This window comes from Staurois parvus, unplaced genomic scaffold (genome assembly GCF_062004578.1).
Source record: "Staurois parvus isolate SC_StPar_1 unplaced genomic scaffold, SC_StPar_1.0 ptg000145l, whole genome shotgun sequence".
NCBI classification, from domain to species: Eukaryota; Metazoa; Chordata; class Amphibia; order Anura; family Ranidae; genus Staurois; species Staurois parvus.
This window is the reverse complement of record NW_028317941.1, coordinates 17,930,694-17,957,728: the sequence shown is the minus strand read 5'-3', so window position 1 is coordinate 17,957,728 and position 27,035 is coordinate 17,930,694. Positions and strand designations below refer to the sequence as shown.

General features: G+C 41.2%; 2 protein-coding genes across 8 annotated transcripts in view; one reads left to right on the top strand and one right to left on the bottom strand.

The window, feature by feature from the left end:
* SRPX (sushi repeat containing protein X-linked) overlaps nucleotides 1-7,791 on the top strand; it is a 137,867-nt gene extending 130,076 nt beyond the window's left edge. For both annotated transcript variants that reach the window (XM_089673910.1, XM_089673909.1), the window contains one exon: nucleotides 6,833-7,791. In XM_089673910.1, coding sequence (XP_089530036.1) covers nucleotides 6,833-7,013 — 181 coding nt within the window. In that variant the 3' untranslated portion in view covers nucleotides 7,014-7,791. The remainder of the gene's footprint in view (nucleotides 1-6,832) is intronic.
* A 10,810-nt stretch (nucleotides 7,792-18,601) lies between these two features.
* SYTL5 (synaptotagmin like 5) overlaps nucleotides 18,602-27,035 on the bottom strand; it is a 267,892-nt gene continuing 259,458 nt past the window's right edge. For all 6 annotated transcript variants that reach the window (XM_089673908.1, XM_089673903.1, XM_089673905.1 and 3 more), the window contains one exon: nucleotides 18,602-20,740. In XM_089673908.1, coding sequence (XP_089530034.1) covers nucleotides 20,583-20,740 — 158 coding nt within the window. In that variant the 3' untranslated portion in view covers nucleotides 18,602-20,582. The remainder of the gene's footprint in view (nucleotides 20,741-27,035) is intronic.

Sequence of the window (27,035 nt, the reverse complement as noted above, 5' to 3'; positions counted from 1 at the left end):
GACGTCACAGGGACCAGAACACGGAAGCCTGGATGCCGACATCGGCCGGAGGAGATGGCCGGGGATGCTGCAGGGGACACATCGCGGGAGCGAAGGACAAGGTAAGTGCTGCAGGGACCCCCTGAGCAACGCCGCATGGTAAGCCCGAGTGTAGCTCGGGATTACCGCTCTTGGTATTGAAATTTTACCCCGAGCTACACTCGGGAAAACCGCTAAGGAGATTAAAGAAGAACTCTGGGATAGGCAAAAAAATTCACCAATTAGTACATTCCCCTACACAAAACACTAAACAGTTAATAAAATTTAGAAAATTCTTACCATTTAGGAGAATAGTCTGAGTTTTCATGACCTCGTTTATGTAATTCAAAAGATAACAGCCTCTGCTTTGTCAGGGAGGAGGTGTAACAACAGGGATTACATAATATCCTCTCCTTTCTCTCTCTCTCTGCAGGAAAGGAGACTACAGTTTCCATCAACCACTGGGATTTGTAGTGAATGTGGGTGGGTACACTAGGCCTCTACATGTTGAATGTGTTTTAAAGTCCCAGTACGCCCACAACAGCATGCGGGACTGAATTACATCACTGCTTCATGGAGAAAGAACTACAGAAGGGGCATCCCATAGCAGAGGCTGGGGTAATAGGAGGCATTGCAGCCACTGGTCTTAAAAAAAGGAAACCAGGTCACCCTTGTCTCTTTAGTCTATCTCCAACCATTGTCCCTTGTCTTCACCCCTTACTAACTTCCCAGTACAGCATCTTTAGAGAATAGATAGCCCAGTAGCAACAAAACATCAATAATAAATCCCCAAAACCAACAATATATTACCCCACTAGCAACATTAACTCCACAGCCACAAAAGATGATCAAGCAGTAGCAATAACTCCCCTAACAGCAACAATAAATCCCCCAGCATCAGCAATAAATCCACATCAACCGTAATAAATCCCCCAGAAGCAACAATATATACCCCAGCCTGCAGCAACGATGCATCCCCCAGTCAGCAGCAACAATAGATTCACATGCAGGCAGCAATAGATTCCTCTAGTAGCAGCAACATATGCCTTCTGAACTAATACACATGAACAATATGCTAGTCACTGTGGGTAGGATTTAGTAGATAAAGGTTAAATTCTGCAATCAGTAGACAAGCCAACTAAGAATATTTGCTGTAGACTGCTGAGCAAAGGTAGTCAAGACTGAGTCAGGACTGAGATGGACGACCAGGAGCAGGCCCTTGCACAGATTTAGTTGCCTCCTTCTTTTCCCACCAACTTACCAAGAGGTAGAGATGGATTCACTCTTAAGAGAGGGAGAGGTGGAAGGTATTTGATATCATTCTTCTTGGGACAGCTCTGGCCTGCAGACACAAAAAGATCTCAACACAAAAAAAAAATCTTGTTGCAAAATTAAAATTGGGATTTTGTTTGTGTCAAGCAATCCATTCTCATTTTTTCACGTAAGTTATAGTGTCATTTCTGAAAGCTAACAACAGATGGTAATGGATCTCCAGCTATCTTGTATCTTCCATTGTTTGTAGGCTCCCCTCTTTCATCCTTGTAATGGTTAGTCCATCTTCTTTATGGTACGCACGTCTCGTTAGTTTACATTAATTAGCTCTACATGTGTCTTTTTTCTCTTCTACAGAATGGTTTTTCATGCCTTACTTATCAAGTTTGTGTCTTGTATTATGGAAGGATGGATTGCTTTACTAATTTGCATGGAGAAATTTGAAAAATATATATTACTAAATAATTCAAGCAGCTCCTAGTTGAATTAACAGGAGTTTTTGGTACATAATCTCTCATAATGAACATAAATTATTTACAATGTGTAAATTATTGGCATTTTAATATTTGAATGAAAACCAAATACATATTTCTCAGTTACAAAAATTTAGATGTGTTTTTGATCAAATAAAGTACAGAGAGCTTGTACATGACAGAGGAAAGAGTTGTCATAATAGTAGATCTAGCGACTGTTCATACTAAATTCATTTTATCTATTTTTTTTAAGTAACAGATGAGAAATGGCTGAGAGGCAGATGTATAACACATGTGCATAAGCCTTTCCTCAAAAATCATTTCAGCAGTGTGGCTATTCTGAGTAATTACAGATGGATACAAAAGAGTAGAACATCAGGTGATAGGAGTTTTCTTTCTGCTCTAGGAGGATGCAGAACCCCTGACCTCTGTCTGGGCAGTGCTGATTGGCCCTGTACTGATCACCTGCACACTCCCAGGAAAAAATTAACCCTCTCTAGCAATACACACTAAACTGAGCATGTGCAGAAGGACTACGGGTTCAGTCTGTCTTATCAAGAGATAAGACATGGACCTTTGAACAAGAGGAGGGGCAGAGAAGTCAGAATCAAACGGCCTTTTTACACAATGCAGAGGATTAACCCCTTAGGTTCCACAGTGAGTATAACAAGCATGCTGTACTGTATATACAGACTGATTTTACTGTTGTGCGTTTAGTAACACTTTAAGTAAAACACTTGGTTAAGGTAACCTCAGTATATCGTATCTAAAATGATATACTGTTTCTAAAAACACATTTAAAGGAACTTTTCAGACATAATTTATTGTTTATATAACAATTTTTATTTTTAATGATGGAACTGTACACATATGCCCACTTTCAATTTAAATCAGTTATGTAAAAATAAAGTAGTAGTATACCACGTTATAAAAAAAAAGGTCCCTCCAGAGATTCATATCATAATATGTTAGTATGCACCGCTTACTAGCACAGTATGATGGACTTACCTAAGAAATGGATCCTTCCAGTGATTAGCTGTCACTGCTGAAAGGGAATCCATCTTCACCCAGTCTTCCTTCTGGGTTCACAGGCTCCGGAGGTTTAAATGGCCAAGCCGTGATGACGTCTCTGTCATAAAGAGCTGTGTGCATGCGACGGTGACATCACTGGCTGCTACACATGTAAATATTTCCTAAATGGTGCATGTTTAAGAGATATTTACTGTGCCTACATGTTGGCCTTATTATAGGCTTACCTGTAAGTACAAGATAACAAAGGGAGTTTATTAGTACTTTAAAAAATATACTTAAGACTGTATTCACACCTGCGCATTTCATAAACGTGCGAAAAAACCCACACAATTTGGCGTTTTGCCATGTGTTTCGGAAATGTGCTGCAATCACAGGTTGCACTTGCAGTGGCATTAATTGTTAATGGCACCCCAAGCGTGGGTAGCAAACCCATGTTTTGCCATGCATTTGAAATGCAACAAAACGCAGGCCTTAATGTATTTTAAATAGTAGTTCAGTCTGTTTTTATATTAACCTCTTGTAATTTCCAGCACTGCATGATTCAGCCTGATAAGCCAGGTGGGTTTTAATACATTGCACAGTACAGAGGGATCTGAGGGAAGAGGTCAGGGTTGAGTTTACCCATGTTTTGCTGCTCCTTCACATTACAGATATTAGTTGGGCCGGACCTTGACCAAGTTCTAATGATTTAACTGCAATATAGAAAAGTAATGTCATACAAGTCTGTGGTACCAGACAAAGGGTGTAGAAAATGTACTTTCCCGGGGTGAGGGGAAGGGGTTCAGTTTTCTAAAATTACAAGATTACAAGATAGTTTATTTTTTTCTCCAAAAATATTTTATTAAAGAATAAGGCATAGCAAAGAAAATACAACTACGGATCGCAGTCCGAGAATAGACATAATAAACGGCGTCCCGTATCGCAGACGGGTCAGACATGTAGATTACAATGCAATCATAGCGTAACAATGCAGTAAGACAGGTGTATATTACAAATCTGCAGGTATGAAGAGTATACTAGACGAGGTAATGTAGATAGTAAAGGGAACTGACCCATGTAATAATAAGCTTTTATGATGAGGGGGTACAAAGTGTTGGGTAAGGGTAGCCTTGAAGAGGTTGTGTATTCTGTGTTGTGTATCCAGATTAGAAAATGTGTGTTACCTGGAAGTATTTACGTCTGTAAGGAAGTAACTGCTATATTCTGTTGAGGCAATGTGGATTATGTGAGTATTTACTAAAGGAAGAATAAAAATAAGTCTGAGAGGATAGAACAGGTAGAGAAAGGAATGTGAAGTGGTGTAATTGGAGGTGGGGGGGGTGTTGGAGGGGGGGGGGAAACATTCTTTTACTTCTCTTTCCTCCTTCCTCCCCTTTCCCTTCTCCCCCTCCCTCCTCCAAATATGAATTTGGGGGAAGGAGCAGAAGCAATGGAAGGACAGATAAGTGCGGTTAAATGGATCATATTCTTATGTAGGAGCCAAGCCGGTAAAGTCAACATTTAGTTTAGCAGATAATATGCATATGGACAATCAATAGGGCAAGATAAGGGTCAAAAACTCAGGCGCCCGTTATGCAACAAGTTTTCAACCCATCTAATTGTAAATCTAAAATCTCCTTAATGAACTAGGCATTCTCTGAAACATCATTATGTATAACCGTTCAGTCTGGGGGTCTAGATTGGTCATGTAGTGTTGTGTGGTAGGTAGTGGTGGTTTTGAAGTGACTCCAACATCCCCATGTTTTCATGAATCTCTCGGGGCATTCTGCGCCACAGAAATCAGCTCCTCAATTTCCTCAATTTTGTTGATCCTAGTAAACCGTTCTCGAATAGTAGGGACATGTGTGGAGCGCCAATGAACTGGGATACACTGTTTTGCTGCATTCACCATATACAGGGCCAACGATTTACGGTACGTCTTAACAGGGAGTGAGGAGTGGTGGAGCAAGAATTGTGCGGGAGAGAGGTCTAGAGCGTATGTAGTCACTTGTGTGATTATGGTTTGAACTTTTCTCCAGAAGGGTTGTAGCAAAGAGCAGTCCCACCATACATGTAAGAGTGTCCCTACAAGATAGTTTATTTAGCTGATATCATGACGTTTGAAAAAAAAAAAAAATTTACCCACTATATTATTCCTAAACCAATTCTTTACGCTTCAGACTTCATATCAGTGCATCCAATGCATAAGCTTCAAACCTCAGAAGATCAGCACTAGTCCATAAACTTCAGACTCCAGATCAGCCCCAGTTCATAAATTCATACCTTGAAACAGCCCCAGTGCATAAACTTCAGACCTTTGATCAGCCTCATTTCGTAAACATCAGACATCATATCAGACCCATTTCATAAACTTCAGATCTCAGATCAGACCAACTGCATGAACTTCAGACCTCAGATCAGCCCCAATGCATAAACTTTATCCCTCAGATCAGGACTGGGACAAGGCGTGGGTGAGAGGGGAGGCTGCCCTGGGCACAATGGTTTACTATAGGGATGGGGGCGCCTTCTTCTGTTACAAGGCTGACAGGAGTAGTGACAACTGCAGTGATTGTGACAAGTGAGTGACTGTTGAGCATAGGATTCCCTGGGTTTGCACATCATGGGGGTCGCAGTTTGGCATCTTTGCCCTGGGCACTGGATGATTTTGTCCCGGCACTGCCTCAGATCATCACCAATGTATCAACGTCAAACCTTAGCTCAGCCCCGTCGCATAAACTTCAAACCCTAGATCAGCCCCAGTGCATAAACTTTGGACCGTAAATTGTAACAAATTCGTGAACTTCATACCTTGGATCATCCCCAGTGCATAAACTTCAGACCCCAGCTCAAATCCAGTGCATAAACGTCAGACCTTAGACCATCCCCAGTGCATACACTTCAGACCTTAGACCATCCCCAGTGCATACACTTCAGACCTTAGACCATCCCCAGTGCATACACTTCAGACCTTAGACCATCCCCAGTGCATAAACTTTAGACCTTCTACCATCCCCAGTGCATACACTTAAGACCTTAGACCATCCCCAGTGCATAAACTTCAGACCTTAGACCATACCGAAGTGCATAAACTTCAGACATTAGACCATCCCCCAGTGCATAAACTTCAGACCGCAGACCATCCCTAGTGCATAAACGCCAGACCTTAGACCATCCCTAGTGCATAAACTTCAGACCTTAGATCACCCCCTGTGCATTAACTTCAGACCTTATACCATCCCCAGTAATTAAACAATCAGACCTTAGACCATCCCCAGTGCATAAACTTCAGACCTTAGACCATCCCCAGTGCATAAACTTCAGACCTTAGATCATCTCCAGTGCATTAACTTCAGATCCCAGATCAGCCCCATTGCATAAACTTCAGACCCTAGATAAGCACCAGTGCATAAACTTCATTCTTCAGATCATCACCAATGTATGAATGTTGAACCTTAGCTCAGCCCCAATGCATAAACTTCATTCACTAGATCAGCCCCAGTGTATAATGTCAGACCCTAGATTGTAGCCAATGCATGAACTTCAGACCTTAGATCATCCCCACTACATGAACTTCAGACCTCAGATCAGCCCCGATGTAATACATTTTCAAACCTCCGATCATCCCCAATGCTAAAGTTTTCAGAATTCAGCTTAGGCTCAATGCATAAACTTCAGACCTCAGACTCCAACCCTGTACTTTTAGAAACACAGGATACTGCTGTAGGCGTGCAAGTTGACTTCTTTTACACTGCACACTGGTGTATTCTGCTGGGTCAATGTCAGTCTCATCTTCCAGTTATGTAGATCCAACATGAATCACACTGAGCGATGACCTGAATCATGTTGATACTTTCTCGACACACTCTGGACTCTAAATGACAGCAACTTGGCTGGCTGCTGAATGTCAACAAACCGATCAGTGATGCTGGCTGATGTCATTGCCCATATATGATTATTCTCCACCAGAGAATGTATTGGTTAAAGTCACAAAGACTTTCATGCCATTTTCTGCACTCAAATCCTTCAAATGTTTAACACATCTCATCCCTTTTCTGTAGATTGCTGCTACGGATTCCTGAGAACCGATATCAGATGGTGGTTTTAGATAAACATGGAGTAGACAAAGAACGCTACATCATGCCTATCAACAATTCCGATCTCTTCACACTCATTGATACCTTCCCACTTCGAAAAGATGAGATGAAATTTCAAGCTGAATTTGGCCACACATGTAACTGACATTTGCTGAACATATTGAGTGAATCATGGTGCTGCATATGACATTTACCTGATGTACAGATTATATGAAAATATATATTTTTTTTCAATGTGGTTGTGCCTTATATCACAAAGCTGCGGTCAGCACTGAATTGGGCAGCCCTCAGGACATTGAGAAAAGCAGTAAATCTTTAATTACCACTCTTTGCTTTGCTTTCCAAAAGTGTTTTAGCTGCCTTATCCATTTTAGGTACATGGGTGTTAAAAGTGCCTTCATTTCATTAGCCATCTGTACAAATGAAACATGGGCTATTAAATGTAACTTATTTAGCAAGAAAATTTAGAATCAGTGACTTAATTTTATCAAAGCAAAATTCCTACTTCAAAATGTATGTATCTTCTATTATATGATGTACATGAATCCTGTCCTTAATTAATGGCCAGTCTTGCAGCCTTGCCTATATAACAGATAAGTGATGCCACCTTATAATGCTTTATGTACAGTTTCCACAACAAAAATATGTTTTGTAACATTGAATTACTTGTACAATTTGGGAAATTCTTAAGGATACATTTTTATATATTATTAATAAAAGCTTTTATTAATAAACTATTTTGTTGTATATTGTATTGTGAAAGAGAATTATTTTATGTGCTTTATTAATGAATCTAGTTATCAATTCAGCGTACCTCTTGCATGCCTTGCTTTTAGAAGTAGTTTTTATGCAGCAAATAGATGAATGTATTTGATTTACCATAAGTTATTTGTAATTAAAACTTTTACATACATCCAGTTCAATACTGTCTTTGTCATCATGTTATACAGCATGTATCTTTGATGCTGCTAATTTTAAAGTATATGTAAGCTCTTATCTTGTAAAACAACCTATTAAATTTAAAATAGAAAAGAAAGTCAAAACGTTTGTGTATACTGTACATATTAAAAAACATTATAAATACAATTTTTCCTTTTCTATAAGTGGTCACATTCCCTCTGTTCTCAGCTGCATAAGGAGCTCAGGGAGGAGAAACAGCATTACGCTGACCTTCCCAGTGAATGGCTGTGCAGGTGGAGGCATGTCAGCAGAAAACTGATCATTGGAGGAGAACAGGCTGAGTTCCCAGCACAGCTAGAAAACTGACCAGCTGTGCTCTCCTGCCTAGTATGGTCAGTTTTTAATAGGAAAGAAGAGTGACTGGCAGGATTATCAAGTATTTCACACAAAGGAAGCAATACAAAGAAAACAGGATATTTGTTCAGACAGGTACATGGTACAGCAGGCTCCTGTTGGGTTTACAAAGGCCTTAAGGAACACTATTGGGAATGGAATATGGGAGCTGACATTGCAACAACAGGGACAAACCCAGCAACTAGTGAAGTCCAACTGCCAGTATGCAAAATTGCGCCACGTTAGTAAAACACTAAGCTGTGATGGAGGAATGCAAAATATGGCCTTGGAGCATACACTTTTGTTGTCAATGGAGCTATGTATGTTGATACAGTATGTTGTCGGGCAGAATAAAGTCAGTTGTATCAGTAGAATCTGTAGTTTCTTGGAGATGAAGAAAGAAATAATAGAACAGAGCTGAAGACACGTAAAGGCCCTATCTCCAGCATAGCTATTTGCTATGCATTACAGTCTCCTACATCGGCTGGTCTTTCCACCCCCTCATTATTTAAAGTGATGCATAGCTTTGGTCACATATATTGACAGGCAAAAAGATTGCTTTTTCATTATCCCTGGGATATACTGCAAGAGTAGCTTATTGTCCTAAAATGAAAACTATAGTGTAAGCGTGGTTAATATTTTACTGTTTATAGTTATTTTGCGTTTGACTTTCACATCCTTACCTGCATACCTCTCTGTTTCTATTATATGTATTAAATATAGCGATTTTTATATTAGTCATTGGTCAGCTGTATTTTAGGTTAATCGCTCAGCTTCACTGCCTAAAGCAGAGTTCCACTCACTCTAAAAAAATAAAAGTCAGCAGCTACAAAAACTGTAGCTGCTGACTTTTAAAAAACAGCCACTCACCTGTCCCACGATCCCGCGTTGCCCCCGCCGCAGTCCGTTTTACCGGCCGTCCTGTATTCCAGGAGGCCGACATCTTCAGTGTGGGATCCCGGCTGTGATAGCTTGCGGCTTCACAGCCGGGTGCCCACTACGCATGCGTGAGTACCACTGCGCTTCATGAATGGTCCCGTCATCTTCTGGGACCTGTCACGTGTCCCACAAGACTTCAGAGAGGAAGGGTAGGAGGACAACTTCTGTTTTTGCCTAGGTGATCGTAGCGGAAGTGGGAGCGGGTACAATTTTGGGTACCCGTTCCCCCCCTCGCTCCCCAAAGCTGCCAATCCTTAATGGGGAGCGGGGGACCAATCTTTAAAGCAGAACTTCCCCTTTTGGATGGAGCTCCACTTTAACAATTACTAAGGAAAAATATTAACCACATAGGAAAGGTATTGTTTCCAGTAGCTATGAAACCCATAGGCATGCTTTGTGAGAAGGAGCAGTGTATGTAGTTTATATGACTTCTGCATTTACATATTGCTTGAGGTGATTGTAGCCGTATTAGTGCACTTGCGACAGAAACAATTGAGTACTGTCCATGATACTTTTTTTTATTTGCACTAACATACAATTTTCAGGACAAGCTTTCGGGGTATGTCCCCTTCTTCAAGGTTCTTGAAGAAGGGGACATACCCTGAAAGCTTGTCCTGAAAATTGTATGTTAATGCAAATAAAAAAAAGTATCATGGACAGTACTCAATTGTTTCCATTTATATACAGTCAGGTCCATAAATATTGGGACATTGACACAATTCTAACATTTTTGGCTCTATACACCACCACAATGGATTTGAAATGAAACGAACAAGATGTGCTTTAACTGCAGACTGTCAGCTTTAATTCGAGGGTATTTACATCCAAATCATGTGAACGGTGTAGGAAGTACAACAGTTTGCATATGTGCCTCCCACTTCTTAAGGGACCAAAAGTAATGGGACAAATGGCTTCTCAGCTGTTCCATGGCCAGGAGTGTGTTATTCCCTCATTATCCCATTATCCTCATTATCCCAATTACAATGAGCAGATAAAAGGTCCAGAGTTAATTTCAAGTGTGCTATTTGCATTTGGAATCTGTTGCTGTCAACTCTCAAGATGAGATCCAAAGAGCTGTCACTATCAGTGAGGCAAGCCATCATTAGACTGAAAAAACAAAACAAACCCATCAGAGAGATAGTAAAAACATTAGGCGTGGCCAAAACAACTGTTTGGAACATTCTTAAAAAGAAGGAATGCATTGGTGAGCTCAGCAACACCAAAAGACCAGGAAGACCACGGAAAACAACTGTGGTGGATGACCGAAGAATTCTTTCCCTGGTGAAGAAAACACCTTTCACAACAGTTGGCCAGATCAAGAACACTCTCTAGGAGGTAGGTGTATGTGTGTCAAAGTCACCAATCAAGAGAAGACTTCACCAGAGTGAATACAGAGGGTTCACCACAAGATGGAAACCATTGGTGAGCCTCAAAAACAGGAAGGCCAAATTAGAGTTTCCCAGACGACATCTAAAAAAGCCTTCAAAGTTCTGGAACAACATCCTATGGACAGATGAGACCGAGATCAACTTGTACCAGAGTGATGGGAAGAGAGAGTATGGAGAAGGAAAGGAACTGCTCATGATCCTAAGCATACCACCTCATCAGTGAAGCATGGTGGTGGTAGTGTCATGGCGTGGGCATGTATGGCTGCCAATGGAACTGGTTCTCTTGTATTTATTGATGATGTGACTGCTGACAAAAGCAGCAGGATGAATTCTGAAGTGTTTCGGGCAATTTTATCTGCTCATATTCAGCCAAATGCCATTGTGGTGGTGTATAGAGCCAGAAATGTTAGAATTGTGTCAATGTCCCAATATTTATGGACCTGACTGTATATAAGTATAACAAACACTAATGCACAGCACTGAAATGATTTATAATGAGCTGATCTTGAAACTCTGTGCTCAGCCTTCCTTTAAATGTGATGCAGCAATATAGCAGTGTATAGATGGATTATTTTTTCTTTGATCATCCAACAATAACAAACAGATTCCCCCATTCACACAAGAAAGGTGGAGGAATTCTCCCTGCTGTGATATTGTATTCGGATAGTGGGGACTCCATGAAGTCAACGATCAAAGGAATATTGTCCGAGATTTTCGATTCATCTATGGCCATTTTAAAATCTGTATGTGCCTTTGTTACCTTTTGAATTAGTGCCCTAATACTAATCTGTGTATTTAACCACTTGCCCTCCAGAGGATTTATCCTCCTTCTGGACCAGACCATTTTTTGCGTTACGGCACTGCGTTACTTTAACTGACAATTGCGCAGTCATGCAATGCTGCAGCCAAATGAAATTTACGTCCTTTTTTCCCACGAATAGAGATTTATTTCGGTGGTATTTGATCGCCTCTGCGTTTTTAATTTTCTTTTTCAGCCTTTCTTTCTTCTGTTTTCATCTGGTGATCCAGCCAGTAAAACTGGCCATATGTTATACAATTTTCTTGAGAATTTTGCTTTAGATTTATCAAAAACCATATATTATGAGGTCAAACCTAAACAACACTTTCAATTGTATCCAATTAGGCAGGCCTTTCCACTACATAGTTGAAGGTAAATCTAAAGGAAACTGGGCAGAAATTGGACAGAAAATTTTACAGTGTATGGACAGCTAAGTTGGAGTTCATCTTCAGTTTGTTAATGTATTTAAATTTGCTAGTACACTCCCCTCCCCTTAGATTGACAATGCTGCTGTCCAAAGGAGCCCCTTGTGCTCATTCATCCAGGGTGTGGCACTCTAATACAGGAGGCATGTTACTGGCTAGATCACCAGGTGAAAAAAGAGGGAAGAAAGTCTAATGCCCCGTACACATGACGAGAATATCGGACGTACGATCGGCAGTTTTTTTCGCCTGCTAGTCTCACATCGAAAGTGAAAAGGTTACTAAAGATACGAAAATTCTCCTATGAAAGAAAAGAATTTCGAAAGTGATGTCATGTATTGCGTTGTATTTGTATTGTATTTTCAGCCGACTACTGTACTAATCAGGGGCGGACTGACAACTCATGGGGCCCCCGGGCAATAGGGGATCATGGGGCCTCTGTGTCCTTGCCCAAACTCAAAAAAGGCTATGAAAAAGGTACCAAGGGCATCTCATGGGGCCCCCTACTGACCCCGGGCCCTCGGGCAGTGCCCAAGTTTCCAAATGGTCAGTCCGTCCCTGGTACTAATTAAACAAAAATCAAACGATTTGGTGTCGTATGAGAAAAATATTTGCGCTTGTCCCTTCGGATTTTGTCGTACGAATTGCCGTGATCGGCTCTCAAAAGCTGTATACTAACGATCCTATTATCAGACGATCTGTCCTCGTACGAAAATTTTCGTACGATTTTCTTATACAGTTGCAAGAAAAAGTATGTGAACCCCTTGGGATTACGTGGAGTTTTGCATGAATTGGGCATAAAATGTGCTCTGAACGTCATCTAAGTCACAACAATAGAAGAACACAGTCTGCTGAACATAATACTACACAAACATTAGATGTTTCCATGGTTTAATTGCACATAACATGTAAACATTCACAGTGCAGGGAGGAAAAAGTATGTGAACCTTTGGACTTAATAACTGGTTGACCCTCCTTTGGCAGCAATAACCTCTACCAAACGTTTCCTGTAGTTGCAGATCAGACCTGCACAATGATCTGGAGTAATTTTGGACCACTCCTCTTCACAAAACTGTTTCAGTGTAGCAATATTCTTGGGATGTCTGGTGTGAATCGCTCTCTTAAGGTCATGCCACAGCATTTCAATTGGGTTGAGGTCAGGACTCTGACTGGGCCACTCCAGAAGGCGTATTCTGTGCTGTTGCAGCCATTGTTTTGTTGAATTACTGGTATGCTTTGGGTCATTGTCCTGTTGCATCACCCATCCTCTGCGGAGCTTCAGTTGGCGGACAGATGGTCGTGCGTTTTCCTGCAAAATGTCTTGATAAACTCTGGAATTCATTTTCCCATCGATGACAACAATCCGTCCAGGCCCTGAGGCAGCAAAGCAGCCCCAAACCATGATGCTCCCTCCGCCATGTTTTACAGTGGGGATGAGGTTTTGATGTTGGTGTGCTGTACCTTTTTTTTTCTTCACACATAGTGTTGTGTGTTCTTCCCAAACAACTCAATCTTAGTTTCATCTGTCCACAGTATATTTTGCCAGTAGTGCTGTGGAACATCCAGGTGCTCTTTTGCAAACTTCAAACGTGCTGCAATATTCTTTTTGGACAGCAATGGCTTCCTCCGTGGTGTCCTCCCATGTACTCCATTCTTGTTTAATGTTTTCCTTATTGTAGATGTGTCAACAAAAATGTTAGCATGTGTCAGAGATTTCTGTAGGTCTTTAGCTGACACTCTGGGATTCTTCTTTACCTCATGCAGCATTCTGCGCTGTGCTCTTGCAGTCATTTTTACAGGACGACCATGCCTAGGGAGAGTAGCAACAGTGCTAAACTTTCTCCATTTGTAGATAGTCTGTCTTAACGTGGACACATGAACATCAAGGCTTTTGGAGATATTTTTGTAACCCTTTCCAGCTTCATGCAAGTCAACAATTCTTGATCGTAGGTCTTCTGAGAGCTCTTTACTGCGAGGCAGGGTTCACATCAGACAGTGCTTCTTGAAACCAGTAAACCCAAAACAGGTGTGTGTTTTTTTAAGGGCAGGACAGCTGTCAGCAACACATCCAATATCATCACACTGATTGGAGTCAAGGTTGGCTCACTCCTGGCTCCAATTAGCTCTGGGAGAAGTCATTAAGCTAGGGCCTCACATACTTTTTCCTCCCTGCACTGTGAATGTTTACATGTTATGTGCAATTAAACCATGGAAACATCTAATGTTTGTGTAGTATTATGTTCAGCAGACTGTGTTCTTCTATTGTTGTGACTTAGATGACGTTCAGAGCACATTTTATGCCCAATTCATGCAAAACTCCACGTAATCCCAAGGGGTTCACATACTTTTTCTTTCAACTGTAGTGTGTAAGGGGCATAAAAAAGAAAAACGAATGCAGCCACCACGCCTAATAATTGGTAAGCTGGGTACTGGTATTTTTATTGCATATGACATTTTTGGTTTTGGTTTTAATACCGCTTTAAGTAAGAATTTACAGGCTTTTCACATTTATTGAGTTTTTGTTTAGCCTGGATTTCTGCTGTAAGCATGTCTGAGTGAAGTAGTACAAAGTAGAGGCATAATGCAGTAATATTCTGTTCTATAGCTTGAAGAAACGAAGGTGCAATGTAAATATGTTACAAGTAAGTTTAAATTTTTCTTCACTTTTCTATGTATCCTCCCATAATGTAAAATGAAGCTCAGAGTAATTCTTAGTTTTGAATATTCAAACTCTTATGAATGCTCTTAGATGCTTTGCAAATGAATATTTTTTATTCATGAAAATGTTTGTATTTCAAATGCAGTTACAATTGTATACAATTTCAACATTCTTTCATCTGAAAGACACATCAAATAACCAGCAACCACAGTTCTAGGCCTGAGAGTAGTTTGGCTATTCCAGCATCCCATGGAAATGAGAATATTAGGAGCCATTTCTAAAAAAGTTTAAATTCTGTACATCTGTAATATTAAAGAAAAATTATGGGATATACAAAAAATATACAAATTCGCCTCCATCCTGCAACAACTGTGTGACACTGCAGGTGTGCCATGGCGGCACCATGACTGAGAGCTGACAGATCACATGATTGCTGAATGCTTAGCTCTGGGTCTGCTCACAGTGGAGAGCGGTGACTGTCAGGCACATAACCCACTCTGCTCCTCCTGTGGTCCTTGGAGTGGCACACCAGGGAGGGGGCAGGTATGACTGGTTCTAGCTTTTGTGCTGTGTGCTGAAAGTCAGAGCTAGCTATAAGACAGGCAGATGGGTAGATCCCGACAGAGTTGTCTGGGTCCTTCCCAAAGTTTGCATGACTCTGGCTGATCAGCTGATAGTGGGCAATAGCCTGCTATCAGCTGGTTCTGGGTCACAAGAGAACATTAGTAAATGTACTCTTGTGATAAAAAACAGAAGTATAAAGCCCATTTCACATGGGGCAGACTCTATTATGATCAGCAGAGGGATCTGTCCGCCGATCCCCTGCTGATCAGAGTAGAGCAGGTGGATGACAGGTCCATGTCCATTCATTTTCTGCAGAGCCTATTTTGCTCTATGGACCGGTTGATGTAAATGGACTCCACTGTCCATATACATCCAACTGCCCTCCAATCTGATCCACCTAGATAGAGGGGGACAGATCCCCTTCCATTTTTTTTAGCATACCAGATTGGAGGCAGGTGGGTGTAAATGGGCACAAATCTAGTATTTACACCCACCAGTCTGTAGGGATGACTGGAGGGTCTGGTCAGGTCTGCCTGAACAACTGATAGGGGGGACCCAATCACACTCTTCATGTGAAAGGGATCTTACTTGGTTTGTTTATACTTCTCTTTTAAGCTGCTTAAGCTTTAGGCTAGGTTCACACTGGTGCGGGTGTGTGTGCCGCAGGCATTTGAATGGGCTGCTGTGCCTGTGTTTCATGCAGCTAAAAGGTTCCTGCAGCATTTTTAAACCAGAACAGAAGTGAAGTCGCATTGTGGTTTTTCATCATGCAGTTTCTCTGTGGTTTCCGCACCCATGCTGGTGTTTAAGATACGTGGAAGTGCCACTAAGAATGAATGAGTTGAAGAAAGTGGAAAGGCAGCGCTGGACCCGCAGGTGCACTCCATTGGTTTTGTTATCTTAAGATATTATGTTGGTGTAAATGATCTAGTTCCTGGTCAGGCGGCATCTACACCCCAGAGGATCTCCACAGTCTCCCTGGCTTGTAGTGTATTGTAAGAAAAGTTGAAATTGAAGCACCACACCACTGTTAAGAGGTCCAGATACAACTTTATTCCATTAAAGTTCAGGGGTATAATTTGAGAAGCAGCCAACACATTTCAGGAGTCCAAGTGCCCCCTTCATCAGGGCTTGATTGGCAATAAAGTGAACAGACCAGGAGTGAACTGGACCTACAATGGTATTTATTCCAGTGTGAATTAAAAGCAAAGTCCTAATCAGCAGCTTGTTTTGGCAGATGAGTTGGAGTGCCATTAGGAACATTAGCATGTTTTGGCTGTGGGTGGTTGTGGGTGTAGGAACAGCAGCGATTCCACCCGCAACAGTGTGAATCTAGCCTAACGCAAATTAAGATAGGAACATGTATGCACTAAACAAGTATAAAGCTTGCATAAGGATAAATAGACCTAAAATACATTTGGCAAATATAGGACCCATTAATACCATTTACAAATTCCTTTGAAACTGTTTCAGAATCGAATTATGAACAAAAAATATTTAAATGACATCTGAAATTAAATTAAAGTAAACTTAAAGGAAAGAAATATGGGCTTTGCAGCACGCAGCACCTGACTTATTTTAATAGGCACAAATTACAGGGCTGTCATCATTATCCTTCCCTCACTACTTAGTCACTGACCAGGAACGAGTATGCAGGTTGAACCAGACACTTCATTGGAAGCATGCTTGTTCTAGGTCTGTAACTTACGAAGTGCCGAAGGATGGATAAGGAAGAAAGCCCTGTATCTTTCATCTTCAGAAAAAAGTCAGCAATGGTATCTCCTATACTGTATCTGTAGTCTAACAGATTCTCTCTAACTATAAGTGACCTAAAGTGATTGTAAATCTTATTTTATTTTAATAGCAAACATGTTATACTTGCCTGCTCTGTAAATTGATTTGCACAAAGCAGCCCCGATCTTCCTCATCTCGGGTCCCCTGCCGGTGCTCCTGGCTCCTCCGCACTGCTGAGTGCCCCCATAGCAAACATGTAGCAGAAGCCCCATTGCAAACGTTACTGGTTCCATGGAACTGAGTGTCCACGGCTTGTCCTTGTGTTTTATGCAGCATCCTGAGGGAGTGCCACATAACATGTTGACAGTGTTTTTATACCAATCTGTTATCGAATTTATGAGGAAACCACTTCTGAGCTTCTTTTTAACATTTGGGCACCTCTGCTGAAACCAGTTTCCCATTTTTGGGGCTCACGCACCTCTTAATGCCCATAGCAAGCTGCTTGCTCTGGGGGCACTCATGCAGGATTGCTCCTGAGCCAGCTCCATGTGTCCACTGACACACAGAGCACAGCTCAGCCCCATCTCCTGCTCTCTCCTCACTGGCTGTGATTGACAGCAGCCGGAACCAGTGACTGTCTCTGAGTTAATAAGGAGGGAGATAGTTGAGAGAGCTGCTGCTCCCGTGCACATCATTGGATCGAAATTGAGGTAAGTATAAGGTGTCTGGGGGGGAGGAGCTGGGCATGTACAATAGACAGTATTCTGCACTCCATTTTATAAATGGTTTTACAATGTGTAATATCTCAAGATTTATTAAGACGTAAGCTGGCCATACATGGCTTAAATTGCAGTTGGATCGAAATTGAGGTAAGTATAAGGTGTCTGGGGGGGAGGAGCTGGGCATGTACAATAGACAGTATTCTGCACTCCATTTTATAAATGGTTTTACAATGTGTAATATCTCAAGATTTATTAAGACGTAAGCTGGCCATACATGGCTTAAATTGCAGTTAATTCAGCAGGAGCCAGCCAAAATCTGAGCTGCTGTCCCTGCGGTTGTCTGAATACCTGAACAGTGATTGCATCTGATTGGCAGTTTTCCACCTGGATGCTTCAATTTTTTCAATCAAAATTTGTTGAGCTGCGTGGGCTCAACAAATTTTAATTGAAAAAATTGGCAGTTTTCCACCTGGATGCTTCAATTTTTTCAATCGAAATTTGTTGAGCTTGGTGGGCTCAACAAATTTTAATTGAAAAAATTGAAGCATCCAGGTGGAAAACTGCCAATCAGATGCAATCACTGTTCAGGTATTCAGACAACCGCGAGGACAGCAGCTATCTGAACACAAAAGCAGGGAGATGAGCCCATAGGAGATCTACAGTATATGTGTATGACTACCTTAAGGCCCAGTACACACTAGTTTTTACACACTAAGTATTTAATTTAACCTAGAGGGCTGAATAAAAACAAACTGTGAGATCACTATACTGACACAAGCGATGTTAGTGTAGTGATGCCTCCTGCTATTGTATTCTGACAGGGGGACTCCCCCCTCCTCCAGAACACACTGATCAGTGCTAGTAGTCATTGTCTGCAAGCACTGATCAGATGCAGGTCGGATGCTTGTTTTCCAGCAAGCCCATTCAACTGACATTGGTCTTGGGACTGGCTTCTGTAGAACACATAGTTGTACACACGGGCCTAAAGTTGGCTGATTCCTGCTAAACTGTGCTACTGTGGCCAATTTTTGGCCGATATGTATGTACAAGACTTTAGATACATATCTGTAAATGTTATTGATGGATTCTCCTAATATATTCTTCAAAGACAATTTTGTTTTTGATTTAGTGTCCCTTTACGGTTCACAATCTATTTCCACATACAGTATTATATACAATAAATATACTATACAGCAAAATTATCAGGCACATCTTCTTTGTAAAATATATATTATATATTTGTCTACCTGAAACGTCTCTGACTGAACATACACAATGCTTTTATACTTTGTAGCATCATCCTAGAGAATTTCTACTATTTTATATGCAAAAACCAAGAATATTATGTTCAAAATAAAATTATATTTTACATTGTAGCATGGATATTTACTAGTGTTCAGATGCAGCCATAAAATGGGTAAAAATGATTGTTAAGAAAAAATCAACAGAATAGGTTTGGTAAACTCAAGATCTACATTGTGCTTTTGGATGAACGCATTCAGTAAGTATAAAAACACCCCCTTAGAAAACTCTAAGAATGCATTTATGGGGTAGTACCTTAGTGTATACTCTCCCACTTTAAGGCTGCATGCCATGTCATGTACAGCATATATACACATTACTAGTACTGAGGCTTGTGCCTTGTTGAAATGTAATCTATTTTTATAAAATAATGACAGAATGAAATGCATTTAGATGGATTTAGATAATAGAATTAGAAGGAAACGGATTAACGATTTTTTTTTTTCAGAATACTTGTAAGACGCATCCTCTCCACACCCTATGACCAACTGCTTCTATTTCCAGCAAGGAGCAGATTTTTCACTCTCAGCAACAGGACCATGATTCGGGCTAGATGGGGCTGTAATGCAGGGACATTTGCAGGGACTCTTAAACATGGAAAAGGGGGGCCCAACCAAGCCCTCATCTCCTGGCTCTATAGCAACCTTGTGTGTTTCTATGGTTATAATTACAACTCTGGTGACAACATGATAACATGATTCTAGGCGTATTTTAGTTTAAATTATGTGTAGGAACCTTGGATAACTGTTGTGCTGTAACAAGTATTCCAGCAAGGATGTGACTATGGCCATAGCAGACATGATGGTCATGAAAACATGAAAAAAGAGGTGCACCAAAAGGGAGTGCCACCTTCTTCTACTCATGTAGTGTAAGGCGGCACCCACATACTGGACTATGTACTACATGCCATCTTTTTCCTGATTGCCAGCAATGAGATTTCAGTATATTTCCAGATATACAAACCCTGCATACTACATTTATTGAATAAAATGGACCTTCAATTGTGCTTTAGAACAAAGATATGAGAAATCAGTGGAGAAGATGGCTTTTCTTTTTTCTTCAGGTCAAGTTTAGTGGCATCAGTTACATTGTGATAGATCAGAGTTTTCTTTTCTTCAAGGTGGATTGGAGAGCCATATCATTATGCACATAACCCAAGGTCACCCTAGTATTAGGTGGAATTATGTTGTCTCCTTTGATATGTACATGCTCACTGTCACAAAAGGCAATATAATAAATGGCAGTTATCTATTCTGTCTCCTCTACCCCCATTGGGAATGCAGACTACCTAAGAAGACTGCAATAATGCTCTGGCAGTATATTTCTTTTGGCGCCATAGACTTTCAATGTCACATAAATTCCAGTCTGAACTAAGTAAATACATATGGCACACAGTGGCGCTGCTCAAGATACAACTGGAACAAAGTGACAGTAGCTTGGTTTAGCTTCCGGGGTAGAGATGTAATAAGGCCCTGTGATGTCTATTTATGTGCAAGGTAAAGATATGCATCCTAAATAAAATATCTCAGCCCTGTTTTTTGTGCTCTTTTCCACCTATTTTCTAAACATAACTCAAACTTTTTTAACAGGTAAAGTTAAATACTAATACAGAAGTGACTGAGGTCATAGACTTCAAAAGTTTACTTTGAAAAGTGTTATCAAATAAGAAATGATGTATATGATTTTATGTAAATCCTAATTTATACAAATGTAATTGGTATGTCAGTAAGTTAAACATTATCAGTCCTATATACAAATGTGCAGTAGCAACCCTTTACAGTACTAAAGCTATGGCTGGAGTACAGTCAGTCCATGAGAAGCAACATTGAAATGCCAAGCAGTGGAAACCAGTTGAAAACGTCTGCTATTAGTATCAGTAAGTCTTGACAGGTTCAGGACTTTTGAGTTGCCTTCTTGTGTCTTGCCTTAGTGGACCTTAGCATTAGGGTTCCTTCAACTGATGTTCCAGGGTTGTCCATCATTCGTTGCCACAGATACTGTTCTTCACCTTGGGAGTCCATCCAGTCAACGTCATTCCCATAACTTATACCTGTGGGGAGGTAACATTTGGCACATATTACATTTTAAAGTTTTGTTCAAAGAAAACTCTTAGTGCTGGTTCACATATATGCAGATTGGATGCAGTTTGACCTGCATCCAGTCAACATGACATGTGAAATAACATTGCTTCCTATGGATCCTATTCACTTATGTCCAGTGCACTAGCGGTGTGGATTTAATGAGGTTTGAAAAAGAGTCATATGTATGAACAGGAAAATCCTGAGAGCTAATCTTGTCCTGAACCTGATGTAAACCTGACATGAACCGGTGAACAACTACTGTATCAATTAGTTTTGAAATCTTAGCTTCAATCCGCACCGCACATGTGAAAATCAGCTCTTAAGGGATCTTCTAATTCCTGATGTTATGTTAACTGGATATTAACATTTATAGGTAATAACACCAGAGACTGTCGATCTAGGGAATATCCAATTCCTACTGAGGGATCAGGAAGGAATTTGGAGCAAATTAGAGGAGATTAAACATAAAAAACAGCACAGGGAAGGAATCTAAAGGGGGTGATTTAATAAAACTGGAGAGTGCAAAATCAGGTGCAGCTCTGTATAGAAATCAATCAGCTTCTAACTTCAGCTTCTTCAATTAAGCATTGGTAAAAAAAAACAGAAACTGATTGGTTTCTATGCAGAGCTGTACCGGATTTTGCACGCTCCAGTTTTAGTAAATCAACCCCTAAGTGTAGTATTAAAAAAACAGTAGGATTTATTCAATAAAAACACTTGAAGCTAGTGCACTCTATAGTTCCGTGCTTCCCCTGGCCAGGGCTTCTTGGGACTATGAGGACTTACTCCCCAGCTTAATCCATTTGCACTGTAACATAAAACCGTACAAGTGAGTGCAGTATACTAGCTTTGAGTGTTTTTATTGCATAAACCCTACTGTTTTTAACACTTCGAAGAAACCAAAAATTTACTAATTCCCCCATCAACACACTCAGGAATCATTCATTCCCGCAGCGCCATTATATTCTGCCAGCAGAGAGCCTTCCTTGTCAACAGAATACAATGTTCAGTGTTGCCAGCTATAGCTGGGGGCACCGATTGTTTGGGACCCCTCCCCATAAGGATTACTACTAGTGGCTACAGCTGTTGGTAGTAATCACATGCAAAAAATCTGACAGGCTGGTTGTACTGAAGTCAATCGATAGATCAACTTCAGTACAACCAGCCTGCCCATACATGGATGGAAATTCGGCCGGTTCCTGCTAAACTGGCCCAATTTGGATCCATATATGGCTGGCTTTAGAGTAATTTCCTGCGCTGGCTTTTTCTGTTCTATCTTTACATGTACCTGGAGTTACCTGCTCTGCCCTCCATGCTGCAAAAGACTGCTTCTGAGTTACTGTATAGTAACCATGTGTCTAGTGTCTTTTTGGGTTACCTGTGTCATTCATTTCCAATGATTTATGATTGTAATTGCCAGGATGACTCTCTGTTTAATAGCTGATGTTTGTCACTGTTGAGTGGTCACTGACAGTTTCTAGATCTATAGGTGGTATTTTGTATACATGATATTCATTAACTTGTGATTACTGTGTTTTTTACTGGTTTAGGGAGGAGTGTGTGTGTTTTGGTGTAGTTTTAATGGAGTATATTGGAACATGCTTATATGTTTCTGCCTTCCTCTGGATCAATTGAGGGTATAGGACTGTGTATATAGAGGTTTTCTATGTATTTTTGGAATCTGCCTTACATTCACGCTCCCTCATTCAGTAAAATATAATGGCACACATGGTACATGTGACCAACAAGTAAGGATAGTGCAGCAGTAGAGGGAACAACATACTGAACACTATGTTCTGCAGTAACCCCTTTTGTCCAATCACCATTGTCCATCAAGCACTCTTCATCTTATATACAAAATGTGTTCCCAGATCACAGGGGTGTCTAATATTCCAGCTCTATATTAATACAATGTGGATTTTTATTATTTATTTAAGATTTTGCAAAGTTCATCTTTCCAAGCTTTGTAAATCTAACAAATTGACTGATGTACTAAAGAGGTAGAGCATGCTCATTTCACAAAGTAAATTTTCACTTTCCTTCGCTTTCGTTCACTTTGCAAAAAATGACCAATCATGTGCAAGTAAAATTTTATTTATTATTGTTGAATTACCTGTAAAATCTTTTTCTTGGAGTACAGTGCATGACACGGGCATAGCGGTAGACAACTGGATTATATGGTGATACCAATCCCCTGCAGGTAAAACATACAGTACAACCCAGTTGTCTATGTCTATGCCTGTGTCCTGCACTCTGTAATTGTGCATTGAATGCTTATTTATGAAGTAAAGAGAGTATATTTACAGCATCAAAATCAACCTAAACAGTTTAAGTTTATCTCCAGGCAAACACCGATTAAATTCACATACGAAAGCTCTTTTACCTGCCATGGGATTTTCACTTCTGTTCATGCAGGTCTGAGATTTAAACAACTCTGCCGCATAGCACAACCCTGCCTGGCAGAGAAGGAGACCTGATTTCTCTCTGTTGCATTTCAATAACACTTACAGGCCCCCTGCCCACCCCCACCCTGTAACTGGACTGTGAAAGAAGATGCAGCACACTGAAGAGCTCATTTCCAGCACTCTGCTCTCACCTTCTACCAGCATACTCCTTGAACTGCAGCTGATTAACTCCCTGTGCTACTTTTCACTCGGCCAGTCTGAGCTCTGCTGTACAGTTGATTGCAAAAAGATAATACTCAAATTCAGCTAATTACACTCCTTGCATTAAAAGGATGATTTAAAGATGTGTTATTGATTACATAGCTGCAATAATATCTGTCTGGAGATCAGCTTTAAAATAATTGAAATAAAGTTGATCCAAATCATTATGTGTATATTTAAATGCAAGCAGGCTAAGGCAAGTCATAGATCAGGTGTGTCTAATTTGCGGCCCACAAGTCGCAAGCAGCACAAGAGGGTTCTGCATGCTGAACATCTAGAGGGATGCCAGGGATGCCGTGTTTGGTATGCATTAGTATGCATGGCCATGGCCAACACAGACAAGCATGACCCAGGCACTTCAGAAGGGATGCTATGTTTGCTATAATACCGGCAGCGCATGGAGGGACTCCCGCTAGCTGAGTAAGTGCCACATGAGGGTGCTCCCCCATAAGATTTCATGTAAATACACAAATAGGTGTAGTGTTGTAGACAAGCAATCCATTGCAATTACGCTATGGGAGGCATTATCCATATGTGAAAACAAAGACCAATGGGACTTTAATTATGCCTCCAGTAGTGAAAATGACAGTTGATTAAAATTACGTATGCTATTTTATTAATACAAAAAAATGTATTAGCCCTTATGGATTTTTTTTTGTTTTAATAAAATAGCATAAGTAATTTTAATCAGCTGTCGCTTTCACTACTGGAGGCATTCTTAAAGCCCCATAGGTCTTTTTGAGTATTTGCAACAGTGTCAAATATCGCAATGGTTTTATTTTGCTCTCTTTTACTGTTATGGTGATGTGCCCGACTTTTTCTGCTCATCAGCTATCTTTATTGTTAGTGTTTTTTATGCATGGTCTGAGAGAATTCCTGATCTTCCAATACTGCCCAGGAGAGTCAAAAGATTTTACACCCCCGCCATAGATGATTCCACTTTCTTTCCTTCCACCCCGGGTGTGTAGCACTACCCCCTTAAGAGTTGCTGAGTTTTGGGTCCCCCTATAGTCCTCCACAGTCAGGCAATACACATTTTCTTCAACACTTGCACACTGGAGACAGTAAACAGTCTTTGAGCTTGTTTCTTGTGATTTTATTAAGGGGTATTGAACTTGGATGGGGTGGAGGGGTGTATGGGATGCCCATGCAACTGTGAACTTGAGGACAAATCTCCTTAGCAACTATGTACAAATCCATAGACAAATATCCTCTCCTTGAATAGCCCATCTGGTGTTCTTCCTCAGACCCCAGATGAATCCTCCTCTTCACCCAGCAGTCTGAGGGAATCCCCGAGCAAGGGGACCCAAAAACTGCCACAATAGTAGAGCAGCCCCAGACGAGGAGGTAGTTCGGTTTGCCACCTGACTGCCCTCTCCCCTTATCTGGCCCAGGGGATGCAGGATTACTCACTCAGCCCTTTCCTGTAAGCTTATGGGTTGGTGACTGCCTTAAGGCCTTACACTGAACTGGCTTCCCTGCCTCCCAGGCTGTCCTCTCTCAGGGGATGGTTGAGGCTGAGAGATCCTCCTTCCAAGATCCTGCCTGCTGCAGGTAGGCTCCTTCCTGGGCCCCCTCCCAGGCTCCACACTCCACATTATCTTCCACCCGACACTGACCCTGAAACGGTATTGTGTTCTGCTGGAAGGAAGCTTTCCCAGCCAGCAGAACAGATTGATTACTGCTAGCGGTTATAACCAGCAGCAGTAATTGCATGTTAAAAATCCAACAGGCTGGTTGTACCCAAGTTGATCAGTCAATTCACTTGGGTACAACCAGCCTGCCCATAGATAGATCGAACCTTGGCCAGTCCCTGCTTTACGAGCTGAGATTTGATCCACCTATGGCCAGCTTAAATGTCTGAATTTGACCTGGTATCAGCCTCTTGCAGTTCACTGTACAGCAGAGCTTAGATTGTGAGCATGCCCAGACTGGCCATAGGGCACACTGGGCATTTGCCTGGTGGGCTGGGGCCATCTGGATAGGAGGGGAGGCATATAGAGGAACTGGACCGAGCATTTCTCACCTGCTGCAACTGAATGCCTGCTTCTCCTCCTCTCCCTCCTGCAGGCACTCAGAGGTGGCAGGTGAGAAATGCACTGTTCGGTTCCTCTATGTGCCTCTCGGCTGCCCCTCTTATCCATCTCCTCCTGCCGTGGGTCCTGTATGCTCCCCCTGCGGCTGGCCCCCCTCATCTTCTGCAGCACTGGTTCTGTCAGGATAGACTGTACCCAGCGCTGACAGTTCCCCCCACTACCACAGACAGGAGAGGAGAGAGAAAGCTGGTTCTGCCCCTCCTCCTATGTCTGCCCCGCCCACACTCCCCGGCAGTCTTGTGTCTTCCTTCCCCTCTCACAAAAGCCCACCAATGGGGCTCTTACAAAAAATGTAAAAGAATAATAATGTATAAAATAAAAACCTACTGACTCTAGCAGCGGAACTACCAGGGTCGCAAAAGTCGCTCTTGTGGCCGGGCCCTGGCATTCCACCACTGGACTCCAAGGAAAGGGTCCTCGGGTTTGGGGCTGCTCAGTCCAAACTGCCCAGGCCTATTTTGTGTCCCAGTCCAGGCCTGATTGTGAGCCTTCTAACAGAAAGGGAAAATAGAGTGACCTAGTGAGTTGCTTATTCTTTCACTGTCCAATTACAGGCGGGGAGAGGGACAAGACCTGTAAGTTGTTACTTAACTGCTGTGGACTATTTGATAGAGCTGTGTAAATCCTAGAACTGGATGAACAGAGATGTAGCTACTTTGGTAGATGAAACAGTTCCCATATATGTATTTAGTTATTTGCCTGGAGTTCAGTCTTAAGAAGCTCTATTTTCTTCTCTTACCAAAAGCTTATTTAATTTCATGTGGTGCATCTGTACTTTTATCAATAAGAAGGAACCCAGTACACTATATGAAACAAACCCAGTAAATTGATGTATTTATAAATGAACACTGATAACCAGTCCCAGCCATCCTTCAATGATTAGACTAAGTGGATGCATGTTCAAAAGAAACATTGTGAATAAATACAAAGGCAAAATGCTCTTAATTCCAATAATACATTCTCTTTAAGCCAAACCATTCTCCTGAAGTAATACTGCAGCTCTAATTAAAATGAGATTGTTGATTAGTTCATTTAATAAGACTGCATAATGAATATCAAAAAATAATTTTGCAAAACTGCAGGCCTGGATATTAGAAAAATGGACTGAAATACAAAACAATGTGACCATTTGTTTTTGTTAGCAAAGGCATCTCATGAGCTAATTACAATAATTACAATGGTATATATCTTCACAGATGAAGGATTACAAAGTCTTCAGCTGAACCACTATCAAATTAGGCATCCATGAAATTAACTTTAAAGGAGATTACAATGGAGACTGAAGATGTCTGCACAGTGTGGTGCCCTTTAGTAGATCACATGCCGGGAACTACACTCAGAAGTCCAAGTTAAGCTTTCATTTTCCGACAATGAAAATTACGTTCAAAGGCGAATGATGTAACAATATGAAAATTAAATATAAAATACCTGTCTTCCAAATAAGTCTAAAGCCAGTCATAGATGGATCGAACCTTGGCTGTTGCAGCAGGGACTGGCCAAAA